We start from the raw sequence: 22,412 nt of genomic DNA on the forward strand, positions 1-22,412 counted from the left end.
CAAATGTTTGACTTTTTAAATTAAAAAAATTTATTTAAAAATCATATTCCAGTGTGGGCTGGAGAGATGGCTCAGTGATAAAACCCTGCCTCTTGCAGAGGCTGCAGCACACAGATCAGTGGCTTACAGCTGCTTGTAACTCCAGCACCAGGGATCTGACACCCTCTGGTGGTACCTGCACACACAACGCACACATTAGCTCATATAGGCACACGACCACACACATACACATAAGTTAAAAATGTTCTCAAGCCGCTGCTCTTTTGAGTTGCATTAAAAAAAAAAAGTCATTAGATGACGGATAGGGGGGACGTTCCAGTAGCTAAAGTGCACAAGATAATCTAAGTTCAGATCTCTAAAAGCCACATTACAAAAAGGGAGGTGTCAAAGGGCAGCCCTCTGTTACCCCAGAACTTACGGGGAAATGGGGGTGGAGACAGGAGAATCTCAGCAGTGTGCAGCCTAATCAGCCTGGCATTTGCAGTGGTGAGTGGGGATCCAACCTCAAAGTGGAAGGTGAGGACCAACAGCTGAAGTTATCCACATGTGAACTAAGGAACGTCTTACACACACACACTCACTCACACGCACACACATACACACACACACACTCACACAGACAGACAGACACACACAGTCTCATGACTGAGGCAACTGTAAAGAAGAGAGGAGGGAGTTTATTGTATTGAGCAGAGCTTATGCTCATGAAAAGACCAGCATTCCTTTGGACTAAGACATTCACAGACATGAACCCCGCACCAAGTGAGGTGTTGGTTTGAAGGGAAAGTAGGACAAACGGTTTCTTTAAAAATCCCAAGCTTTGTCTCCATTTTCCTTTTTTTTTGGTTGGAAAGCAGAGTGCTTGTTAGTTTTTTATTTCAAACTGCCAACCTTAGGTTAGTGTAGTTTGCTTCTGGCTGAGGGAATGGTGCCCATTTCTCTGTTGAGCTCAATGGGGACACGTAAGGCAGCGTAGAAAGCACAGGCAGGAAGAGAGTATGGCTCCAAGTCCCACTCATGAGTCACAGGACCCAGGAACTCAGGAGCGGCCTCCTGCTTTCCGTCCACAACTTCATGGACTTCCCGTAGCACGCTGATGTCTGGCGCTTACTCTATCACCTGCTGCCTTCAATGACACATGAGAAGGAGCCGGCCCTGTCCATGGACTCAGCACTGCTATGGAACACAGAAGGGCTCCTTCTGCTATTTCAGAAAGACAAAACACCAGCAATGAATGAGAAATGAGAACCTTCCAGACACTTGGAAATTTCAGTAACTTCCTGAGCGACAGTGTTTAATGTGCTTGAGCTTGATCCGGCATGTGAGAAGTCCTCATTAAGACTTTCCTCATTACCTTAAGGCAGAGAAGACAGGAGCTCATGAATTTCAACAAAAAAATGCTACCTTACTAACAGGAAACACGATGAGCCGTTCGATCGACTCTGGTCACCGCACATATCCCCAGGAAGCCAAGTACGTGACAACTCAGTAAAAAGATGGCACCCCCGGAAGTCACAGTGAGGAACCGATTGAGCATATATCAGAGTCCACATCACCGGGACACTGCCCACCAGACAGCTTCCCATGAAATCTGTCAAGCAAAGTGGACCAGGGGTCCCCTCTCAACTCCTCGGGCAAATGAGGTCTTTCAGTGAGGCAGGTCTAAGAAGAGCAATTTTAGAAAAAGACTTAGCATGGGAGAGAGAGGGACAGGAGGGTCACTCCGTACTCCTGACCATGGGAGAGCTGTCTGGCCAGTTCTAAATCATGCCGGTCAAGTTTCCTTCCTGTTCTTTTCTTCCTTCTCTATCCCTGGGCTCCTGGTGCATCACTCAGGGACCCAGCCTAAGAGCAGAAAACATACATCAGGCCATCACCTCAACAAGCAGAGGACAGGAAACCGCTCCGCCGTGGAGCGTGCCTCTGACCAGGCAGGCCCAGCACAATGCACATGCACCTGCAGACAAACACGCTCAATCAGAAATGTAGCCTCTGCCAGACTGACAATGCCAGCTATCTGATGGAAACACCACCCCACTAAACCCAGTCAGCTTTCCACTAAATCCAGGATGCTCGAGAGCTGCACCCTGACAGCCCTACATGCCCATCAAGTGTCACCTTCCACAGAGCAGAGCCCGACTCACCCTGGCCATGTAATTCTGATATAGATGCATGCCAACAACAAGCTTTCCAGAAGCTTCGACCATCCATGTAATCAGCTATTTCCTGCTTCTTGGGGAATATTTTACCTCTGCATTCAGTCACAGTATGCTTTTTCACAGTGGAGATATCAGATGAAACCAGCAGGGGCGCCCTTCCTGGGCAGCATCACTTCTGGGCCATTGGCCTAACTGTAGAGATGGTTAACCCACAGGAAGCAAGGAAGGGGCTGGATGACTTTACAAGCCAGCTGGGTCTGGCCTACCCAGCATCAACTATTAATATAACTTATGTCAGGGTGGGGACACCCGAGGGGCTGAAGGACATTCTCCGCACCTTCCTTTCCACAGAGGATGCGTGATGACTTGGTAAAAAGGCGGCAACTGGTCACTGGGGCCAACATCTAAAAGCACACCCGTGACCTGACTATTCTGGCTCACCGCAGGCTCCGTGTTTCATGGCTGCCGCTGAGGGCAGCAGCAGTGGCTCCCTGAAAGCTTAATACAATGTGGACACGGCCTGAGCAAAGGCTGGCTCCAAGTTAACTTCTGGATTTGAAAGTGAGGGGGGAAATCAATTACTTGATATGTGTGTGGTGAAACCTTTATTTCAAAACTTCAGTGTATTGATGTCACGTGCTAGCTAAGAAACTGGCTATGGAACATGTGTATTCTCAAAGTGTCTTCCAAGGACCTTCGTCTGGTCCTTGGACACAGCTGGGAAGTCACTCATTCCCAGGTCCTTCCCAAGGCCAGAGGAGTCAGCCACTGCCTAGCCCTGCTACCAAAGTGCCCGCAGTGGGTAAGGGCTGCAAGCTCCCCCGGAGAAAGGGCTCCCCAGCTGCCCCGGCTGGCTTCTACAGGATGTTGTGAGCACCGAATCGACGATGGTGTTTTAGGTTTGCTATAGTTCCTTTACTGGGAAACCTTACCTGAGGAAACACTCTGCTCTCTCTGCCCAGGACGCTCACTGGGCAACTCCAGCAGGCGGCTGAGTTAAGGGGTTTCTGCTGGTTGTGTGAGTTCCCAATCAATGATATTTTGCTGTCTCTCACTATTTATTACTTAATAACTGCCCATTCAAAACCCAACTATGGCTACTATAGATTATTCGTCCTTCAAAACACATGTATGGCCTAGCTTAGATGTGCAAGGACTTATCCATGTGAGCTCACTTTTCACAGTCTCTCTCTTCCTTTTATTTGGGGTGGGTTAGGGGTTTAGGGCTGGGACGGAACACAGAGCCTTGAGCTCGCTGGCCGAGCACTTTGTCTGCCACCGAGGCACACCCCAGCTCCCTTCTCATTTTTAAAAGGCAGGTTAAACAGGAAAGAACAGCCCCCGGGAGCTGGAAGGCAGGCCAGTGGCCAGCAATGCGCTAACTCTCTGCTGCCGACCCCTGATTTCCGGGCAGAGATGACACCACACACGTGTGCAGCCAGGCTAACACCAAGTCCCAGGTTCCCCAGCCCCGGCTGCTCCTGACCAGGTGAGGCTGGGCCGTGGCTGTGGCTGTGGCCACACATAAAGCAGTGACAGCTGTGTCACACAGCAGCTGTTCCCTTAAAACTGGACAGGGCCCTGGGCATGTTTTAAAAGCCAAAGGCAACCCACAGAGCCAAAACAAAAGGGGAAAACTCCAAGGGACAGGGCAGACAGTATGGTGTCCATCCAAATGGAGGCTGAGTACCCTGAGATGGACCACGGAGGGACTCAGTAAACCTGTGCTCAGCCAGGAAACGTGTACCAATAGTTTTTTAGAAAGTAGGAAGAAAAGGCAAACATTTTCATAAATATAAAAATTGTTTACAAAACAATCACCTAGAAAGTTCATTGTGAATAGAATAAAGCTTCCTTTAAATTCAGCCACAACAGACTGAAAGAGAAGGGCCAATTTTTTTGTCTTCTACCTTTGAACACCACAAAACTCTCCGCTGCCTGTCATCCCCCCACCCCCATCCGAGCCACCCCCAGTTCTCCTGAAGATTGATTTCTTAGCAACTGCACCAACCCTGAAGATACATGATTATCGGTTGGGCTCAATTAAACAATGAGCCTAAAGCCTGGGAAGAGAGCGTGGGACAGGAGATGTTGACAAGCATGTTGGGATAGACCTTGAGGCATGGACCTTGGATGAAGCATCTGCCGGCCTGACCTGTGCAGGGTGGGCATCTGCAGTGCAGCGAGGGCTGCCGGTAAACTGAGGTAAGGAAGGACGTGGTGGCTTCTCTGGCCAGCTTGAAGTGGGCACCAAAGGACTCAGTTTCTTTCAGCAGCCGTCACCATTTCTCCCTCTGGTGTGAAGAGAGTTCCAGAAGATCAGCCACTTGTCTTCCTCTGAGGTACAAATCCAACAGAGCCTTAGCCCCAAAGACCCAGCACCCACGAGGGTGCTGTAGTCTAAATCAATAGGTGTGGTACACCGGCCTAATCAGTTCAGCAGCAGTTGTATCGACAGATCAGAAAAAACTAGCTTTTAGTACAAAACTGTCAGATGGTGGGACTTCCCATCTTCCTTCAAAGATCATAATTCTTCATGGGCTCCTACAGAAAAGGGCAAGAGGGCATGAGACAAGTCATAAACGCAGTGTGAGCTCTCCACAGCACACCCACCTGTAGCCCTCACGGGAGTTAGAAGAGCACGGGGCTGGGTGGTTTTGTATGAAGTTTGGAAGCAAACACAAGAGAAAGGAGCCACTCTCGGTCTTAAGAGCCACTGGCTGGAGCCGCTGACTGGAACTGTGGCTACATTGCTTTCCCAAGGCAGCGCTGGCTCTCAGCCAACACGCTCTCCAGACATCTTCTGCACTCCGACCCTTAAACTGTTTTACTGTCACTGACTGACATGTAACAGAAAAGTCTCTTTGTGTGTGTTGTTTTCCCTTGAATTATTTAAGATACATTCTCAACAGAGGAACTGCTGAGGACTGGAGCATTTTCTTTCACAATACGTTTTTATGGATTGTTGTGTGCACATGCCATGCTGCACATGTGTGAGTCGGTTCTCTCCTTCATTTTTACCTGGGTTCTGGGGACCAGACCCAGGTCATCATTAGGTTGTGCAGCAAGCACCTTGCCCGCTGAGCCCAGTGGTACAGGATTCAGAGGCTCCCGATGATAACAGGCAGGCACTGTTTTTAAGCAAGGGCTTTCTAGAGCCACACTTCATCAGCCAGACTCACTCGCCAGGCTCACCACTGTCTCCTCTATGCACAGAACTGTCAGTTTATCAATATTTTTTGGAAGAGCAGATATTAATGGTGACTCTGACTTAATTTCTGTCTCCTTACCCCTATATGGCTCGTCTTTTGAATGTTTTGTTCATATTCTCTGTCCATTTATCCATACATACATTTCATAATGAATCTCTTTTTTTAAAAAAGGTATTTGTTTTCATCTTTTATGTGTACTGGTATTTTGTCTGAATGTACATCTGTATACCACATGCATGCTGAGCCCACAAGGGCTTCAGAAGGGGGCAGCAGGTCCCCTGGAATTGGAATTACCAACAGTGCTTGTAACCATCACTCCCATTCCAGATCCAAGCTGTTTTTATGGTGGCCATGTGACTGTGTGGCCTTCTAGCTACGATTCTTACTACCCTGGCAGGCTCCAGAATGGTCTCTAGAATGGACTATGAAGTCACTCAAGACCTAAGCTCTGCATTTGCTTCTTAGGATAAGTTTAAAGTAGGAAAGATATTAAACCCAAAGCCCAACTTACTCATTGCTTACATAGGCTGGTTTCAAACTCACTACGTAGCTGAAAAATGAGTTTAACTCTTGACCCTCTCGCTTCTTAGCTTTGGGTAAACTGCTAAGACTTGTATGCATGGGTAAAGGTATTAAATACTTACTTGTAAGTTTTAGTGGTTTCAAAGACAAAACCCCAATTTGACTGCAAACCGTATGATAGTATTTTGTACAGAGATCCACATCAGCCTTGGAGGCACTGGGGATGGACCCAGGCAGGGTCTTGCACATGCTAGGTTAGTGTTCTGTGTCTAGCCTTCAGAAAAAGGTCTTATCACAGACATATGCTGTTTCAGCTTGCTGCTATCCAATTAAAACAACATTGCATGGGGTTTGGTTTTTTAACTTTGTTCTTGTTTTGAGACAAGATCTCACTATGTTTCCTTGACTGGCCTGGACTCACTACATAATCAGGCTGATCTCAAACGCACAGAGATCCACCTGTCTGTCTCTAGCATGCTGAGATTAAAGGTATATGCTGCCATGCAGTGATGTGTGCCCCCTTTAAATAAATGAACGTATTATAAAGTTGTAAAATGATATGGAATGAAAGTTGGAATTTTATGTAAAAAAAAAAAAGTTTGATATCTTTTTTTATCTTCAGTTTAAATACAATCACTCCATCCTCCAATATTCCTGTTTTACATTATTTTCTTTCAAATGAGTATATATTTTGTTTTGATCTAAATGTATTCATTCTTTAGTACCTTAGAAGATTTAATGAAAACAACACACACACACTAACAAAAATGAAGGCTCTTGTAAGGGCTCTCCCAACAAAGGCAGGTTTCTCTGTACTGTAACGTACCTGAAGCAGTAATACAGTAATGCAGTAATGCAGGGAAAGCACCTCCGTGCTCAGGGAGTGGCTCAGTGGGGAAGGTGTCTAAGCACCAAAGCCCACACGGTAGGAGACTGCTACAGGCATGTGGTGGCACGCTACAGGCATGTGGTGGCACGCACAAACACGTAGCATGTTCCAACGCACGCGCACAAACGCGCGCGTGCACATACACACACCAAAAATGAAGAATTACTTATCCAAAGCCAGGCGCACACTTACCTTCCTGCGCCCTCTCTTCCTGCTGGGCCCCCCTCTCCTTCTCCTGTTGGAAGAGGATCTGCAGCTGCTTAATCTCCTGATCATAGTCTTGCCACTCGGGGACGATTCGCACAGCAGCTTCCAGTTTGGGCTCTTTAGTCATGGGATTATTACACTGGAAACACAACACACACACCTCAGGGGAGCTAAAGAAACGGCATACCGTGCATAGTTCACAGGGGTTTCCGGCGGGCATGGAGGGGACTGAGGGAAGATCAGGACTTCAAAGAAGGGCCACGTTACACAGAAAGATACTTTCAAACTAAAGGCAGCACAGGTTACAGGCTGAATGGAAACTCTTCAGGGCACGGGGACACACGCGCGTGCGCGCACACGCACACACACACACACACACACACGCACACACACACACACACACGACAGACAAGTAGTGACACAGTAGAGACAGCCCTGCTAGCAGCGTGGGGATTTAGCTTCTTGTGGAAAGCGAAGAAGAGAACCCTGCTGAAATGACCAGGACACGCTTTGCAGCTCCACCCACAACTTAGAGAAAGCCAACCCAGACCAGCACCGGCAACTACACAGGCATTGTCACAGGTCACAGGGCGGGGAGGGCAGCTCACCAAGTCGATGGTCTTTGCCCTCTTCTTGGAAGCATCATCACACCACGTTTCACACCAAAGCCACTCTTGAGGGAGGGACTTGATTGGCACCTGATGGATCATGTTATTAGGCAAATCCTGTTTGGTAAAGAAAATAAAACACAAGGATCTGAAACTCAGAAAGAAATCTAAAGAAGCAACCAAAAAATGTTAGCTTAAAATTCAACCAGAGGACTGGAGAGATGGCTCAGCGTTCAAGTCCACTGTTCTTTCAGAGGACCAGGGTTCAGTTCCCAGCACCCAAGGAGGGCAGCTCACAGCCACCTGTAACTCCATCTCCAGAGAATCTGATGCCCTTTCCTGGCTTCCGCAAGCACCTACACACACGCACACACACACACACACGCACGCACGCACGCACGCACGCACACAGACAGACAGACACACACACACACACACACAGACGCATGCACCCTACAGGCCCTTTGCATATATACTATAACTTCCAGTTTAGTGAGTTTTTTATTTGGTTAGTTTGGTTTTTCAAGACAGGGTTTCTCTGCAGCTTTGAAGCCTATCCTGGAACTCTCTTTGTAGACCAGGCTGGTCTTGAACTCAGAGATCCACCTACCTCTGACTCCAGAGTGCTGGGATTAAAGGAGTTATACCATATCACAATAAACAACTAAAATTTTAAGAAAGGCAGGTGGATCAAGACCAGCCTGGCCTACAAGTCAAGTGATACCTAGTCTCAAAACAAACAACAACAAAAAGATTGACAGTAGATACATAAAATTACCTAAAACTACAATTTTAGAGCTGGAGAGAAGGCTCAGAAGGTAAAAACACTGGCTGCTCTTCCACAGGCACAGCAGGGGATGAGACTCCCTCTTTTGGACCCTGGGCACACTGCACACATAGTGTACAGACACACCCATACACATAAAAATAAATATTACTTCTGAAAATGCTTGCTATTTGGAAATGTTATTTAACAAACCTTCCTGGAAGTTTCTGACATGGGGAGAAGAGTCAGGGTTAGGAAGGTTTAATACCATATATTATGTAAATTCTGAGCTTTTTGACAGTCTCGGTCTTCTTAAGATCAGATATAAGTCACATACACACACTCACGCATGTATGCACACATGTACACATTTTCCATGAAGAAAATGTTCAGCTCTGGGAGACTATGAGACACAAATACTAGTTCCTTTTCTGACACACACTGGTATGACTGTGTATGACACTGTTCAGAGTCGCTTACTGTCACTTACCTGATCCAGATTTGAAAGACTGTTGGGATCTTGACTCAGACCTTGGTACTGTCCCCTCAGCCTGTCACCAGCAGCTATTTTCCTAAATTTCTTCAGATCCACGACATACAGTGCACTGTGACAAGAGACACTTGTTAATGGCCAAGCCACAGGTTTGTGCCAACAACACACCAAACTGAATGACGGCATAGGTCACGAGCCAGACGCTGCAAGCCGCGCTAAGGTGAGCCGGAGGACGGCAGCAGAGGAGTGTGCGTCCTTCAGAGGTGATCACATCCTGCAGACCACGCGCTGCTACAACAGCTCACTCTGACCAGTTTTTTATTTTGTTGTCTTACAAGGACATTAATTAATGAAGCAAGATTTCTAGCTAACTCAGAAGATTTAGTAATAAAAATCATTGACACCCTTTGCCAGAGCTATCCTGATGATCTCTTAATTGGGGGTTAGGGCAGGGTTACAATCTTTCAGGCCAGGAAACAAAGTATAAAACTGAAATCAGGTACTTCATCATTCATCTCTGCATGTGTTCTTTTTTTAAAAAGGTTTTATTTAGGGAGCTGGAGACTGGAATTAGAGTGAAAACGCTAGCGACTATTCCAGAAGACCAGGGTTTGGTTCCCACCACTCACATAGTGGCTCACAAATGCCTATAACTCCAGTTCCAGGGGATCTGACATCTTCCGGCCTTCAGGCAGGCAAAACACTCATACACAGAAAGAAGCAAATCTTGTCTTATAAAATTTATTTTTTATATGTAGGGGTGTTTCATCTGCATCTTTGTCTATGTATCACATGCATACAGTGCCTACACAGGCCAAAAGGCCTCAGATGCCTTGGAACTTGAGTTATAGAAGCGTCATGCCTCACGTGGGTGCTGGGAATTGAACCTAGGTGCACTGAAGAGCAGCCGGTGCTCTTAGTCTCTAAGCCATCGCTCCAGCCCTTATTATTTCTTGTATGTGCCCTAGCCTTCAAATCTTCAGTGGTGGGTTGTTTTTTTTTTTTTTTTTTTTTTTTTTTTTGTTTGTTTTTTTTTTGAGACAGGGTCTCGCTTTGTAGTTCCTGGCTGTCCAGGAACTCACAATGTAGTCCAGGCTGGCCTCAAACTCACAAAGATCTGCCTTTTTTTTTGCCTCCCAAGTGCTGGGACTAAAGGTGAGTGCCACCATGTCTAGCCCATACACTGACCCAAGAGGTTACAAACGTGGTTGAAATTGGCAAAAAAAAAAAAAAGTATCCCATAGATTATGCACCAGGACATACTGCAATAGGAAACTGGAAACAACACACTGTCGTATGTGCAGCTAAGCAAAGAAATAAAAGAAATAAAGCCTCTTTATACATAGGTACAAGAGCCATAACATGACACTTTACAAAAGCTCAAGCTACAACTTAGTGCAAGGTGGAGAGTATGTTTTGTATTTTAAAAAGATATGCATTCATAGCTGTTTCTGAGAAAATTAGACTCTGGAAGGATAGAATATGAATAAGAGGGGTTATCTGTTGAGGGGGGGGCTGGGTAAAAAAGGCAGATTGAAGAATTTTTCTCTTTAGGCCATACTAATATAATATCTATTCACTGGTTCGATTCACAACCTTAAGAAAAGAAAGCCCAGACAGCACTGCTGAGTGGCCCTTCATGCAGTACCTGATATGGTATTTGCGTCCAGCCAAGTGACTGGCCCAGTACCCTGACTTCCAGAACCGGTAGCCATCCATTTCTCTTCTGCTATCGCAGAAAGGTGTGTAACCGTAAGGGGCACCATCCAAATTGAAATCCCTTAACTCTTTCAGATCTGTCCGCACAATCTGCAGTTAAGAAAGTCAAAATACTTGTTAACCAACACACAGCTACGACTCTAAGGCATCCCTTAAAGTAGACTATGTCTCACCAGGCAGTAGGAAGGGCAACTGGATGACAACAGCCCAGGCTCGAGAATGGGGCCTGGGCTGTTACTATTTAATCGGAAATGATCCCACAGACTCCTGTTTTGAGTGGCCGGTCCCCAGCTGCAGGGCCCTGCTGTTTTGAAGGCTGTGGAAGCCCTTGTTGGGTCTGCCTAGTGAGAGTCTCCAGGGCAGGCTTTTCAAGTTTGTAGCCCGGCCTTATGCAAGCTTCCATTCTCTACACTTGGCCTGTCTGTTGTCATGGGGACAAGCAGTCACATCAGGCATCATCCTCTCCCGCTGCCCCCCCCCCCCCCGAGGGAACTGGCAGTGAGCACACTCTGACGAGTGGCTTGCAGGCTTGTGAGGCGTGTGGCTAGAGAAGCACCTGAGCGCTGGGAGCAGAGCTGACAGGGCCGCTCTGGTGTGAGGGCCTTACCAGGCCAGAGGCACGGAGGCGATCACACGGTGCTTCAAATGGCAGTGAGGGCCCTACGCTCTGAAAAACCCAGTCAGGCTGAGTTTCAAAAGTAAGGAACCCATTTATTTAACATGGAGAATTTCAAGACCGTCTTAGTTTCAGGCTGTGGCGTGGTCAGCACGAGCCCTGCTTTGAGTCCGAGGAGAGAAGGGTTAGCAGAAGGACAGTGAGGGGAAGGCAGCTGACATTGTTAAGAGATCACCATCACCGTGGAGAAGGCAGCTGACATTGTTAAGAGATCACCATCACCGTGGAGAAGGCATGCCAGGCAAGTATCTGCACTATCCCTTGTTATAAGAACCAAGCATTTTCCCTGGACCTCACATATCACCCATGCCAATAACACCCCCTTAGCCAGATGTGGTAGCACAGGCCGGGAGTCCTAGCATTTGAGAGGCAGAGACAGAAGAACAATTTGGACAACAGAGAAAGGCTCTGTTTCAAAATCAATGAATGAACAAATAATAAAGTTTCTATATTTGAGCAGGTAACAGGACATAATAACCAAGTAATATCAAACTCTTATTTTTAAAATTCTTGGCATTTATGCTAAATGAGTTAAGTAAGATACAGGACTGACCATACAATAGAACAGCTGTATTTAAGACAATTTGAAGATGAGAAGGGCTGCGAAGCTAAGGACTCAGGGCCAATCCTGAACCTGGGTGAGGCGTATTGGTGAGTAGGCAGCCGCACAAGAAGCTGTAGTTCCAGGGTGGGGCCTGGACGGAGTCCTGATTAGAACCACAAGCTTGTCTGTCAGAAGGCCCACATCTTGCAGTGGCTTCAGTGGAAGCTGTGAACCCACAGCAGGAACCAGATTTACTCTGAGAAGTTTCACAACTCTCAGAGAAAGCTGCAGAACCAAGCAGGATGTCCACACTCACATACGACAATACTTGACCCCCAGAGGAGAACCCAAGATGGAAATCCCACCCCTAACCATGAGTTAGTACTCTCCTGAAAACTGCAAACACCACCACTAAAGAAAACAAAAGGTGATCTGAATTTAAAAATAACAAAATAGAAAAGAAAGAAAAACTCAAACCAGTAAACTAACTCCAGATGTGCAAGTCAAGTCCCAGGGCAGAAACAAAAACAAAATCAAGATAACAAGTCTCCTTCAAAGATTACTAATTGCATTGCTATGGCTTCTAATGAAAATGGCTTGGAAGAATTTACAGCCAAAGAGTTTAAAAGAATAATTATGTCCAAACAACTTAAATATATAAATATATTCTGAGAACAAGACAAAAAGAGCTGAATGAAATAAGGAAATCCCAAGACATGAAACCAAATTGGGAGAGGGAAAGACTGGAGGGGGGGGGGGGAATGCTGAAGAAGGACCAAACTGAAATTATTCAAAGCTGGAGAAGTCACAGGCCCAGGAGCAGACCCTCCTAAATAGTGATCCATGCAGAGACCCACAGCCAGTGCCACACCTGCCTGTCAGAGCAGCTCCTTTGTGCATCGGGCAGCAGAGAAACACATAACCGGTCAAATGATGAGAATAAGGGGCTGACTGCTCAACGCTGAACAGAGCCTCTCTATCAACGTCCCCACCTCCCTCTCAAGGCTCAGTGACCACTAAGAGATGCAAAGGGTACGAGCTGTGAAATGCTTCTGGAGAGAGCATGGTTGCCATGCTCAAACCCACAGCAGCTGTGGCCTCCTGCGTAAGACCCACAAAGAGCAAGCCAGTGGAAATGCAGATGGATGGGATACATAACATGCGGGCTCCACCCCTCGCTGAGGCATAACTGGCACTGGGCAGATGATGGGAAGGGAGACTCATTCTTTTTTAGGATATGGCTACTGATAGGAGTCCCACACTACACCCAAGCACCTATAGGCTGCACCAACAGGACACAGCGAGTTATTTATAGAGGGTATATATGATCACATGATCACATTTTATTGTACACATACATGAAGGAAAAAAGTTTAAAGGGACATGAGCTGATGGAACTTAAATTTAAAAAGTGATACCATTCGGGTGATATCTCTTCATATTCCTGAAATACTAATGCAAAATAAACAGGTACTTTTTCATATCTGGAAACTGTTTAAAAAGGAAAAGGAAACCTGAGCTAATTGTCGCCCGGTGCTCAGAGCTCACCTGATCAGCGTCCACAAACAGGAACTTGTCAACCACCAGCGGGAAAAGCACGTCCAGGAAGAGGATCTTGTAGCCCCAGATGATCCGCTGTTTCTCTGTCTGCTGATGAAGCCACCTCGGCCACTTGTACTGAACAAGCTCATACTGGAAGTTGTATTTGCTGGCCATGTAAGGTATAAACTCCTATTTTGAGACACAGGGAACAACAATCACTCATTTGGGTTAAGAAACTGATTCCTTAATGTAAGGTAACCACTATTATTACAGTACAACTAAAACATCTCCACTAAAACAAGGTCTAGTTAACTCACTTGACTCACATAAGAGCACATATAAACTCTGGTTCAATCACCATTTCTTGATGACTTCTAGTGAAGGCTTTTAGATTTATAACTCTATGTGTGGGTGTTTAAGACACATAAGCTCTGTGTTCACAAGTTTGATTTTAGTAAAACACTTTTGAGCTTGATGGTAAGACCTTCTCAAGGTTAAGTCTACCCAGGGTGTTACATGGCAGAGCCAAAACTCTTCAATCTCCTGACATTAACAAGTAAGGCTCTTGTGCCCCAGGCACAGTACCTTCAGGAGATCAGAAGTCACCACTAAATACACCAAAGCTGCTTTTTCAATAACACAGAAGAGAAGAGAGAGAGAGAGAGAGAGAGAGAGAGAGAGAGAGAGAGAGAGAGAGAGAGAGAGAGAGAGGAGGAAAAGAGTAGGATGCAAGCAAATCAGTCCAGGCCAGCGCAAGTTAAGCAGGAGACTGCTCAAGGGTGGGTTTCCTTTGCCACAGAGGAAGCATCCCTTCCATACCTTACAAATGGGAAAATTAATCGTTCTCAAAACACACCACCACTGTGCTTTTAAACTGAGGCAAGACACGCATGCTCCCAAGGAAAAGGTTATTTTGCTAAAACACTGTCTCTTAGAAAAGATAAAGACGCTCCTCCTATATTATCCAGCTTCAAACAGGCCACAATTTTGGGTTTAGTTTTATAAAAACTATTGCCCCAAATAGAGAAACCTGAAAGTAAAATATGTATATTACATACATATATATTTTTATATATAAAATATATAAATACATAACGATATTAGGGTATATAATAAAAGGTACAGATAAAACAAGAGTAGAAAAGAGTATGTTACAGTGTAAATATTCCCTTGACAAGGTTTTCCTTTTCCCCATGCACAAACAAACCTTAAATGTGGGGGACAAATAATTCTTCAAGAACCAGAATTTCACAGGAGTTTTGGTATTCTTCAGCACTGAGAGCATCATTATGCTGCCAAACAAAACAGACAATGATTTTTCCAATGCTTTTTAACCCAACAACATTAAGCAGAGGGGGGGGGGGGGGGGGGAAAACAAAAATCACAAGACTGTCAGCAGAGCTAACTCTTGGTTCAATTAGGCAAAGAGACCTTCACTGTATACTGTACTATACAGAGGTCACTGAATGAGGGAGACGAGGGTTTCCCTGCAAGTGCATTCTGAACAGATAGAGGCAAGTTAGAGGCAAGTGCTGCTTATGCTGCGTGTTTGAATGAGCCAGCTCATGAACTGGATGTCACAGCATGACTACATCATTCTCCAGAACCCTGTGCTCAGGCACAGCAACATCTGGTACGGAGCAAACATTGGGGATATGCACAGCCTCTGTCAGCGTGGACACAGAGCCTTGAGAGTAAGGGGAGCAGGACGTGGGGAGAGAAACCACAGGGCTCAGGCTCAGGGTTCCCAGGCCAAGAAATGCAGTTGAGTTATCACCACTGTTGTTATTTTACTTAGCTAAATACCGGAAAAAGAAGAACTAGAAATTACCCAGTTGATACTCTTTTTATTTCTTATGCCAGCTTTATAATGAAACTAAGAGGAAAAATAGCTCTGAAATTGGGACACTGACAGTTAAGTAATGTGCCCTCAACACTGAGCTCCCAGGCACAGTGACAAACTGGCCCCTTCATCTGGTAACATCACATCTTCGGCGATGTCTGTTCTGCTCTCAGCTGCCCGACCTCAGCAAACCCCTTACATTCCAGTCTGAGGTTTTCAAGCAAGGGCGTTCTCACACAGAACTAAGATCTGCCTCTAAAGCCACGTGGGTCTGTAGGAGGTGGCCGAGCGCTACACAGTTATGGTCTAGTCTGTGTCAATTCCCTAGTTTCTGGTTTAAGCAATACTTATGGTCCAGGAACCAACAACTGTCTATAAGGTACTGAAGGTCTACAGCCTTGTAATACCCACACAAACACTAACTTCACCGAGCGAACCAGATCAAAACCAATAGAACTGTATGTGGCGAGCTATCCAGTCCTACTGGTACTTCATATAGGTTCACACAGCACAGCGAGCAAAACCTTTCTCGCAAAATAAGACTGCTATAACAAATTCATTTACATACAAATGATAAAGACTAACCGAAGAAATCTTTCATAGAGATGACCAGATGCAACAGAGAAAATATTGATTATGTCATCCTTTCCTTGCTTCACCTCCTCAGTCGCCTGTCCCGAAAAGCCCCTGTAACAACAGAATTAGAAACAGAACCACTTACAATGCGGGGCAGACACAACCTTTCAGGAGAAAAGAGACAGCGTCTGTATCTTCCTGCTCTAGGGGTAAGATGTGGTGGAAGCCGCACACAAAGATGCTAAGAGGGAGCACAGGAACAAGGCCGGCTCACAAGGTAAAAAGGTACCACGAGGTACCGTACCATTTCAGAACACATGTCCAATGGGAGAACAATGGCCATCTCTCCCCCAGGAGCGGCTCCACCCATCAAGAGTGAAAAGTGTGCAGCAGAAGCAAGCTATGTGTAAGAACACTTCCCCTCTCTTAATCAAATGGCAAGCATTCCTCTACTCCAGCCAAAAGGGGACAATCTAGCTGCATGAAGCAGGCGCTCAGAAGCCACCCCAAATCACCATACTAACAAGGGTGCGTGGCATGCATCTGTCAGTCTTTCCTTCAAAATGTTAACCCTTTTGTGATACCACGTTACCATTTGAATGAGTCCCAAAATCCAGACTCGTTCTCGTTCGCTCCGTCACTCAGCAAGTCTTCGTTCACCATGTCTGCTCTCTTCTGCACCTGCAATTGCAATTGCACATGACTCCCAGGGGCCCCGACAGACACAAGCCTGACTGCCCTGGGTGCTCATGGAGTGCTGTCAACAGGAAACAACCAACCGATTCTACACTAGAACCCATCCAGCCGCTCGGTGTCCAGTGGGAGTAGGTGTATCAGAATGACCACGTTAAAGCCTTCAGGAGGAGCTAGCAATCTCTTTGGATTGCATGGTAATCAAACTCATTTCGTACACTGAGCCAAAGACCAAATTCAGCTGCACAGAAACGCAGAGTGAGTAACCCAGAAGAATATTTCTTCTGGCTGACTTTAGGTTTGACCATGTACAATAGTTACTTATCCTACAATCATTTTACTTCAAGACAAAGCACTTCAGCATGTTGAGGAGAGATAGTAATAAAATCACCTATTGTTTGTATTTTGTTTGTTTCCCGAGACAAGGAACGGTGCCAGCCACGGTGGTCTCAAATTCACTGTGCAGTGCAGGCTAACACTGAAGTCCTGATCTTCCTGCCTCTAAGCCCCTAAGTACTGGGATCACAGATGTGCACTACAGTGCCTATATTAGCTATAATCTTACTGTTGCCACTGGGATTTCCTTATGAGACTAAGCAATCAAACACTGACGGGGGACGTCCTTCTGAATATGTGTCTCTCTTATTGGTTGATGACTAGAACACTGATTGGCCAGTGGCCAGGGAGGAAATATAGGCGGGGCCACCAGACAAGGAGGATTCTGGGGAGGGGACATGGAGAGAAACTACACAGATTAATAGCTATGGGTTAAAATTAAGAGAGGGCTAGCCAGTAAGAAGCCTAAGCCGTCAGCCAACAGTTTACAATTGATATAAGCCTCTGTGTGTTTACTTGGGTCTAAACAGCTGTGGGACTAGGTGGGACAGAAACTCCATCTTCAAAAAACACTATGAATTGTGTGTATAAAAAACGTCAAAGCCAGCGGGGCGTTGGTGGTGCACACCTTTAATGTCAGCACTGGAGAGGCGGAGGCAGGCGGATCTTTGTGAGTTCCAGGCCAGCCTGGGCTATAGAGTGAGTGCCAGGATAGGCTCCAAAGCCACAGAGAAACCCTGTCTCGAAAAAAACAAAAGAAAAAGTAAAACTGTCAAAGCCAGGGCTAGAGAGACGACTCAGTGGTGCAGAGTACATACTCCTCTTCCAGAGGACCCAAGTTCTCAGCACCCACATTGGGTAGCTCACAACTACCTGTAACTCCAGCTCCAAAGGGTATCAACACTCTCTTCTGGCCTGGGCACCTGTACATGTGTGGCATAGAGTCATACAAACACATTTCTATACATAAAATGGCAAAGCTGGTCTAGCAGGCAAGGTAGTAGATGCCTTTAACCCTAGCATTTGGGAGGCAGACAGATGTATTGGTGAGTTCAAGGCCAGTCTGGTGTACCCAGCAAGTCCCAGGCCAATCAGGGCTAGAGACACTGTCTGAAAAGGAGCAGGGGTCAGGGACAAAGTCTCTGAGGATTCTGTGTGAAACGGGACTAGCAGTGCTCTCTGAGGTCACAGATCTCTGGCTGAAGAAAACCAGAAGCTTGTCTTCACAAACACATTTCCCTTAAGCAGCATCCCTAAAACAACCACCACCCCCAAACGCAATACCAGCCTGACTTCAAAATGCAGTTTGTCCCCCTTTACTTGCTGGGAAACACTCCAAGTCCCTAGTGGATGCACGAAATCCCAGACAACAGAGAGCCCTGATAAATACTATATAGCTCTGCTCATACTATTTATGATAAAGCTTAGTCTGTAAATTAGGCAACATAAGATTCACAACAATAGCTAACAGTAACATGGAACATACAACAGTATTCTAATACACCAATGTGAATGTGCTCTCCGGGAAACAGTCACCAGGTGCCAGTATCGTCAGACAGCGGCTGGCTGTGATCACTAGATCTTGCCGTCCCCCACAGGAGGGATTGCTATTCGGATTTTTCTAACAGTGTCTGAATGGGGCTATTTACCAACTATAAACAAGAGGCTCCCAAGACTGAGCAAACTTACCTTCACTTTGATGATCTTGCTTTTGAAGTTATTGAGGATAACAACAACATCATTTGCATCAGGAGGAGAATCTGTGCCATCGTGGCTTAAGAGAGAAAAACAAGGTGGAGAATACAAATCACAATCCCCCAAATGCAGCAAATACCCAGACAACTGCTGCGTTTGTCCGACAGTTCCTAAAAGAATCACCTTTGTGGGACAAAGAAGTGTTCATGGAAATCTCCATCTCTAGACTAAGTGAGCTGAGTTCCTTCCTGAATCCTCCCTCAGGTTAGAAGGCAAACAGTGACAGCTTCTCAGGCAGGGTACACATGTGACAGATCATCAACTCCTGCGTATGTCATAGGTCTGCGCACTCGGGCCTATCATCACTGAGGCCATTTCTACCTTTTAACTGGACCAGCGATGTGAAGAAATCTACTCTTGGCTGAACGCAGTGACTCACACCTGTAACCCCACAGGAAGCAGCAGAGGTCAATGCAGACTGGGCTGCAGGGTGGGTAAGGAAAGCAACAGCAGCAATCCATTCTTGCCTTCTGTCGGGGGACAACCCAACCAGGCAAGTGTAGAACACAGACTCAACCCTGCGCCTCTGCTAGAGTCTACATCACACCCAGCTCTGTCTGGAGGTGCGGGAGCAGAGGGAGAAAATTTTAAGTACTTTTTCCTACTAATCCTATTTCCTTTCCTGGTCACCAAATATCTGGAAGTCACCGTGTCTGCTGTCATCCCGCAGACAGCAGGGTTCCTGGGGAAGAGGGGAGAAAGCTGAAGTACAGAAAACTCCAGAGACAGGGCTGTCCACTTGGGGGGCACAGGAAGCCAAGGAAGAAGATGGCAGTATAGCCCTAGGCGAGGAGGAAGATGGACAGAGAGGGCACATAGAAGAAAGAGAATTCAGAGACATCATTCTGTGAAGCCTTACCTAGAAAATCACTTCATCGGCGAAAAGTCTACTATTTACAATAAGGACATTTTACAGCACAAAACTCTGCACCAAACTGGTGTGGTGGCACATGCCTGCAGTCTCAGTTACTCGGGAGACTAAGGCATAAGAAGGTTCACTTGAACCCAGTTCAAGCCTGGGCAAGAGAGCAAAAAAAAAAACATTCTGCATCAAAACCAAAAACACTAATTCATGCTTCTCTGTATTCAAATGATGAAAACCATTCCCTAAATAAACTGACACAGAACTAAGGCTAACTCCCGCCACTAGAGTATGTTCTAGGAGTACATCTATATAATCCCAGCCCAAGGACCAAGACTGACAGTCAGATCTCATGGTCAAAACACCCATGTTCCGTGTTCACAGCGCCATCAATGTACCAAACATGCCAAGCCCACTTAGTTTCCAAGTCAGATATCACCAAGTACACACAGCTGCCGCCTGCTGTCTACATCACAGGGAAGGACCTACTTCATTCTGATACAGTGGAGAACAAACTTCTCTATAACAAGTATTTATACCTCCTGTCATCCAATTCCCCTCTAAAAATTCACCCACACTTCCTGTACTAGAAAGCTTGGTTTTGTTACATATGTCTGTAAATTAAATTCATGAAGCCCGAGGGGAGGCCGGATAACACCCGATTAAAGTGGAGTCTCTTTTAAAATGCAACTGCACTACTCGATCCTACCTGTAGATTCTATAAATATCATCAGAGCGCCCCTTCCTCAGTCTGAGAATCCAGGCTCCCGGGTTGGCTTTGAGCTGAAAATATCCCTAGGACACAAAGAAAGTAAGATTTCAGTTCTCTTTAAGACTTCAAAATGTTGTTTCTGACAGATACCTACTTTTTCTTTTGAGGCGTCAGATCGTGTGTGTATACCTACTACCTACCCTCCTTTCTTTTTAGGGGGTGGGGGCTAGTGGGTTGTACTGGGTATTGAACCCAGGGCCTTACTGCTGTGACAATTTAAAAAAAATTAAAAGACAGTAACACATCAGGGAAATGTAAAGCAAAGCAAAGCAAACCAACCAACAAACAAAACTAGCAAACAAACAAGCCAAAAACCAAATAGCTCTAGCAGAACAGAGCCGGTGAAGCCGAGAAGCCTGACCGCTTGCTCTCCTGAGGAAAAGGTGTGACGGGGGAGTGTGCGGGAAACTCACGATGAAGAGGGGCTAGCAGAACTCTGCGGTACGTTCTGTTGTTTGGCATATAAATGGAATCCCTTAACCAAACCACTGACTTTTCAGTGAGTACATCTGGTCCATAGTTAATTCTTATTTCTGAATGCCACTGTTCAGAACGGTAACTGCTCTGTCATAAATTCTAGCATCTAAATTGCCAGGACTGAAGCATCTGATAAACGTTACTTACCAGATTGGCCATCACAATGGTGTCCACAATTGTTGGGTTGGCTGAAGTTCCTAAAGTGAACTGTAGTCCTCGAGGGGGCTGGCCTGTGGTGATGTCGTAGCAATGACCTTCTAATAACAGGTATTCCAGCTCATACTCAGCAGTCACTACACTGTCCACCTGAAAAGTCACAATTAAACCACCTGCATATTACACATGTGCACTCAAATGCCATCTGTAGGGGTCAGGGAGGTAGTGGAGTGGGTAAAAGCGCTTGCCACTGAGGCTGATGAGCTTGATCCCCATTTCTACATGGTAGAAGGTGTCTGGTGTCCACAGCTGATCCCTGACATCTACATGCAGAGCACGGCACAGATCCCATCAAAAACAAACCAAATAAAAATACTAAATAATACACCTTTTCTGACTTTAAGAAAAGGCAAAGACATGATTTTGGAAAGTAGATCATTCACTGATTATTGTGGGGGAAGGAGGCAATCTACAAAGGGATTCTTGGAATAAAATGTTCTAGATCTTGATTGAGACAGTGGCTAATAACTACAATTATAAAATCTTGATTGGAGAAAGAAGAAAAGATAATAAAGTCATTCCAAAAATATAGATGAGACGACAAGATTTTCCATGTTGGCGTGAAAAGCCCTAAATAAAGAAAAAGAATTTACATCTTATGGAAATGAATGGGTACAGCTTGTACATAATATCCACAGAAGCATCCTCCTAAGAGCCAGCAATAGAAACAATCCAGTGTTCACACGCTATTTCCAAATAATGCAATACTATCTGGCAGTCAAAATAAAGTACTGATAGTTATTATCACATGCCTGAACCTTGGAAAACAATTTGTCAAGTGAAAAAAGTCAGTCACTAAAGACTACTTGTTGAATAATTAACTACTCAGCCAGTGTCAGATTAGGAAGGCTCAGAGAAGCAGAGTCAGTGACTGCCAGCGAGAATAACGGGTGAGTGTTAACGAGTACTCACTGACAATCTGACTAGATTTGGAAGCACGGTTCATGGGCTGGGACCCTGAAATGAGTAAGGGGGGGGGGGGCGCAAGAGAGATGGCTCAGTGTTAAGAGCATTGGCTGCTCTTCCAGGGGTCCTGAGTTCAATTCCCAGCAACCACGTGGTGGCTCACAACCGTCTGTAATGAGATCTGGCACCCTCTTCTGGCCTGTAGGGATATTATATATACAGTCAGAACACTGTATAAACAAACAAATAAATAAATGAACCAAGGGAGGGAAAGGAGAAGGGAGGGAGGGAGGAAGGGAGGCAGGAAGTCACTGAATTCTTTCTCTGGTCGGTGCTATAGACCAAACCACTTCCAGTGCCACATCTTCCCTACATGATGGACCCCACCCTATGAGCCAAAATAAATCACGGCTCTCTTACATGCACTTGGATGCAACGAGAAAAGTAACAAACACAGACAGGGAGCTGATTGTGACGGCGACGATCGCCAGCTAAACTAAGACAGCAAAGAGGGCGGCACAGTCTATGCACACGCCGAAACACACCGTGACCCTGAACTCTATGCACACGCCGAAACACACCGTGACCCTGAACTCTATGCACACGCCGAAACACACCGTGACCCTGAACTCTATGCAC

At 45.9% G+C, this 22,412-nt stretch overlaps 1 protein-coding gene across 2 annotated transcripts in view; it reads right to left on the minus strand.

The window, feature by feature from the left end:
- Positions 1-657: 657 nt before the first annotated feature.
- The window catches only part of Uggt1 (UDP-glucose glycoprotein glucosyltransferase 1), an 80,653-nt gene continuing 58,898 nt past the window's right edge, over positions 658-22,412 (minus strand). For both annotated transcript variants that reach the window (XM_051204268.1, XM_051204267.1), the window contains 12 exons: positions 20,799-20,957; positions 20,112-20,197; positions 18,475-18,559; positions 16,349-16,437; positions 15,766-15,867; positions 14,545-14,629; positions 13,344-13,526; positions 10,505-10,665; positions 8,854-8,968; positions 7,598-7,714; positions 6,975-7,128; positions 658-4,703 (listed from right to left, as the gene is read on the minus strand). In XM_051204268.1, coding sequence (XP_051060225.1) covers positions 4,684-4,703; positions 6,975-7,128; positions 7,598-7,714; positions 8,854-8,968; positions 10,505-10,665; positions 13,344-13,526; positions 14,545-14,629; positions 15,766-15,867; positions 16,349-16,437; positions 18,475-18,559; positions 20,112-20,197; positions 20,799-20,957 — 1,356 coding nt within the window. In that variant the 3' untranslated portion in view covers positions 658-4,683. The remainder of the gene's footprint in view (positions 4,704-6,974; positions 7,129-7,597; positions 7,715-8,853; positions 8,969-10,504; positions 10,666-13,343; positions 13,527-14,544; positions 14,630-15,765; positions 15,868-16,348; positions 16,438-18,474; positions 18,560-20,111; positions 20,198-20,798; positions 20,958-22,412) is intronic.

This window comes from Phodopus roborovskii, unplaced genomic scaffold (genome assembly GCF_943737965.1).
Source record: "Phodopus roborovskii unplaced genomic scaffold, PHOROB, whole genome shotgun sequence".
Classification (NCBI taxonomy): Eukaryota; Metazoa; Chordata; class Mammalia; order Rodentia; family Cricetidae; genus Phodopus; species Phodopus roborovskii.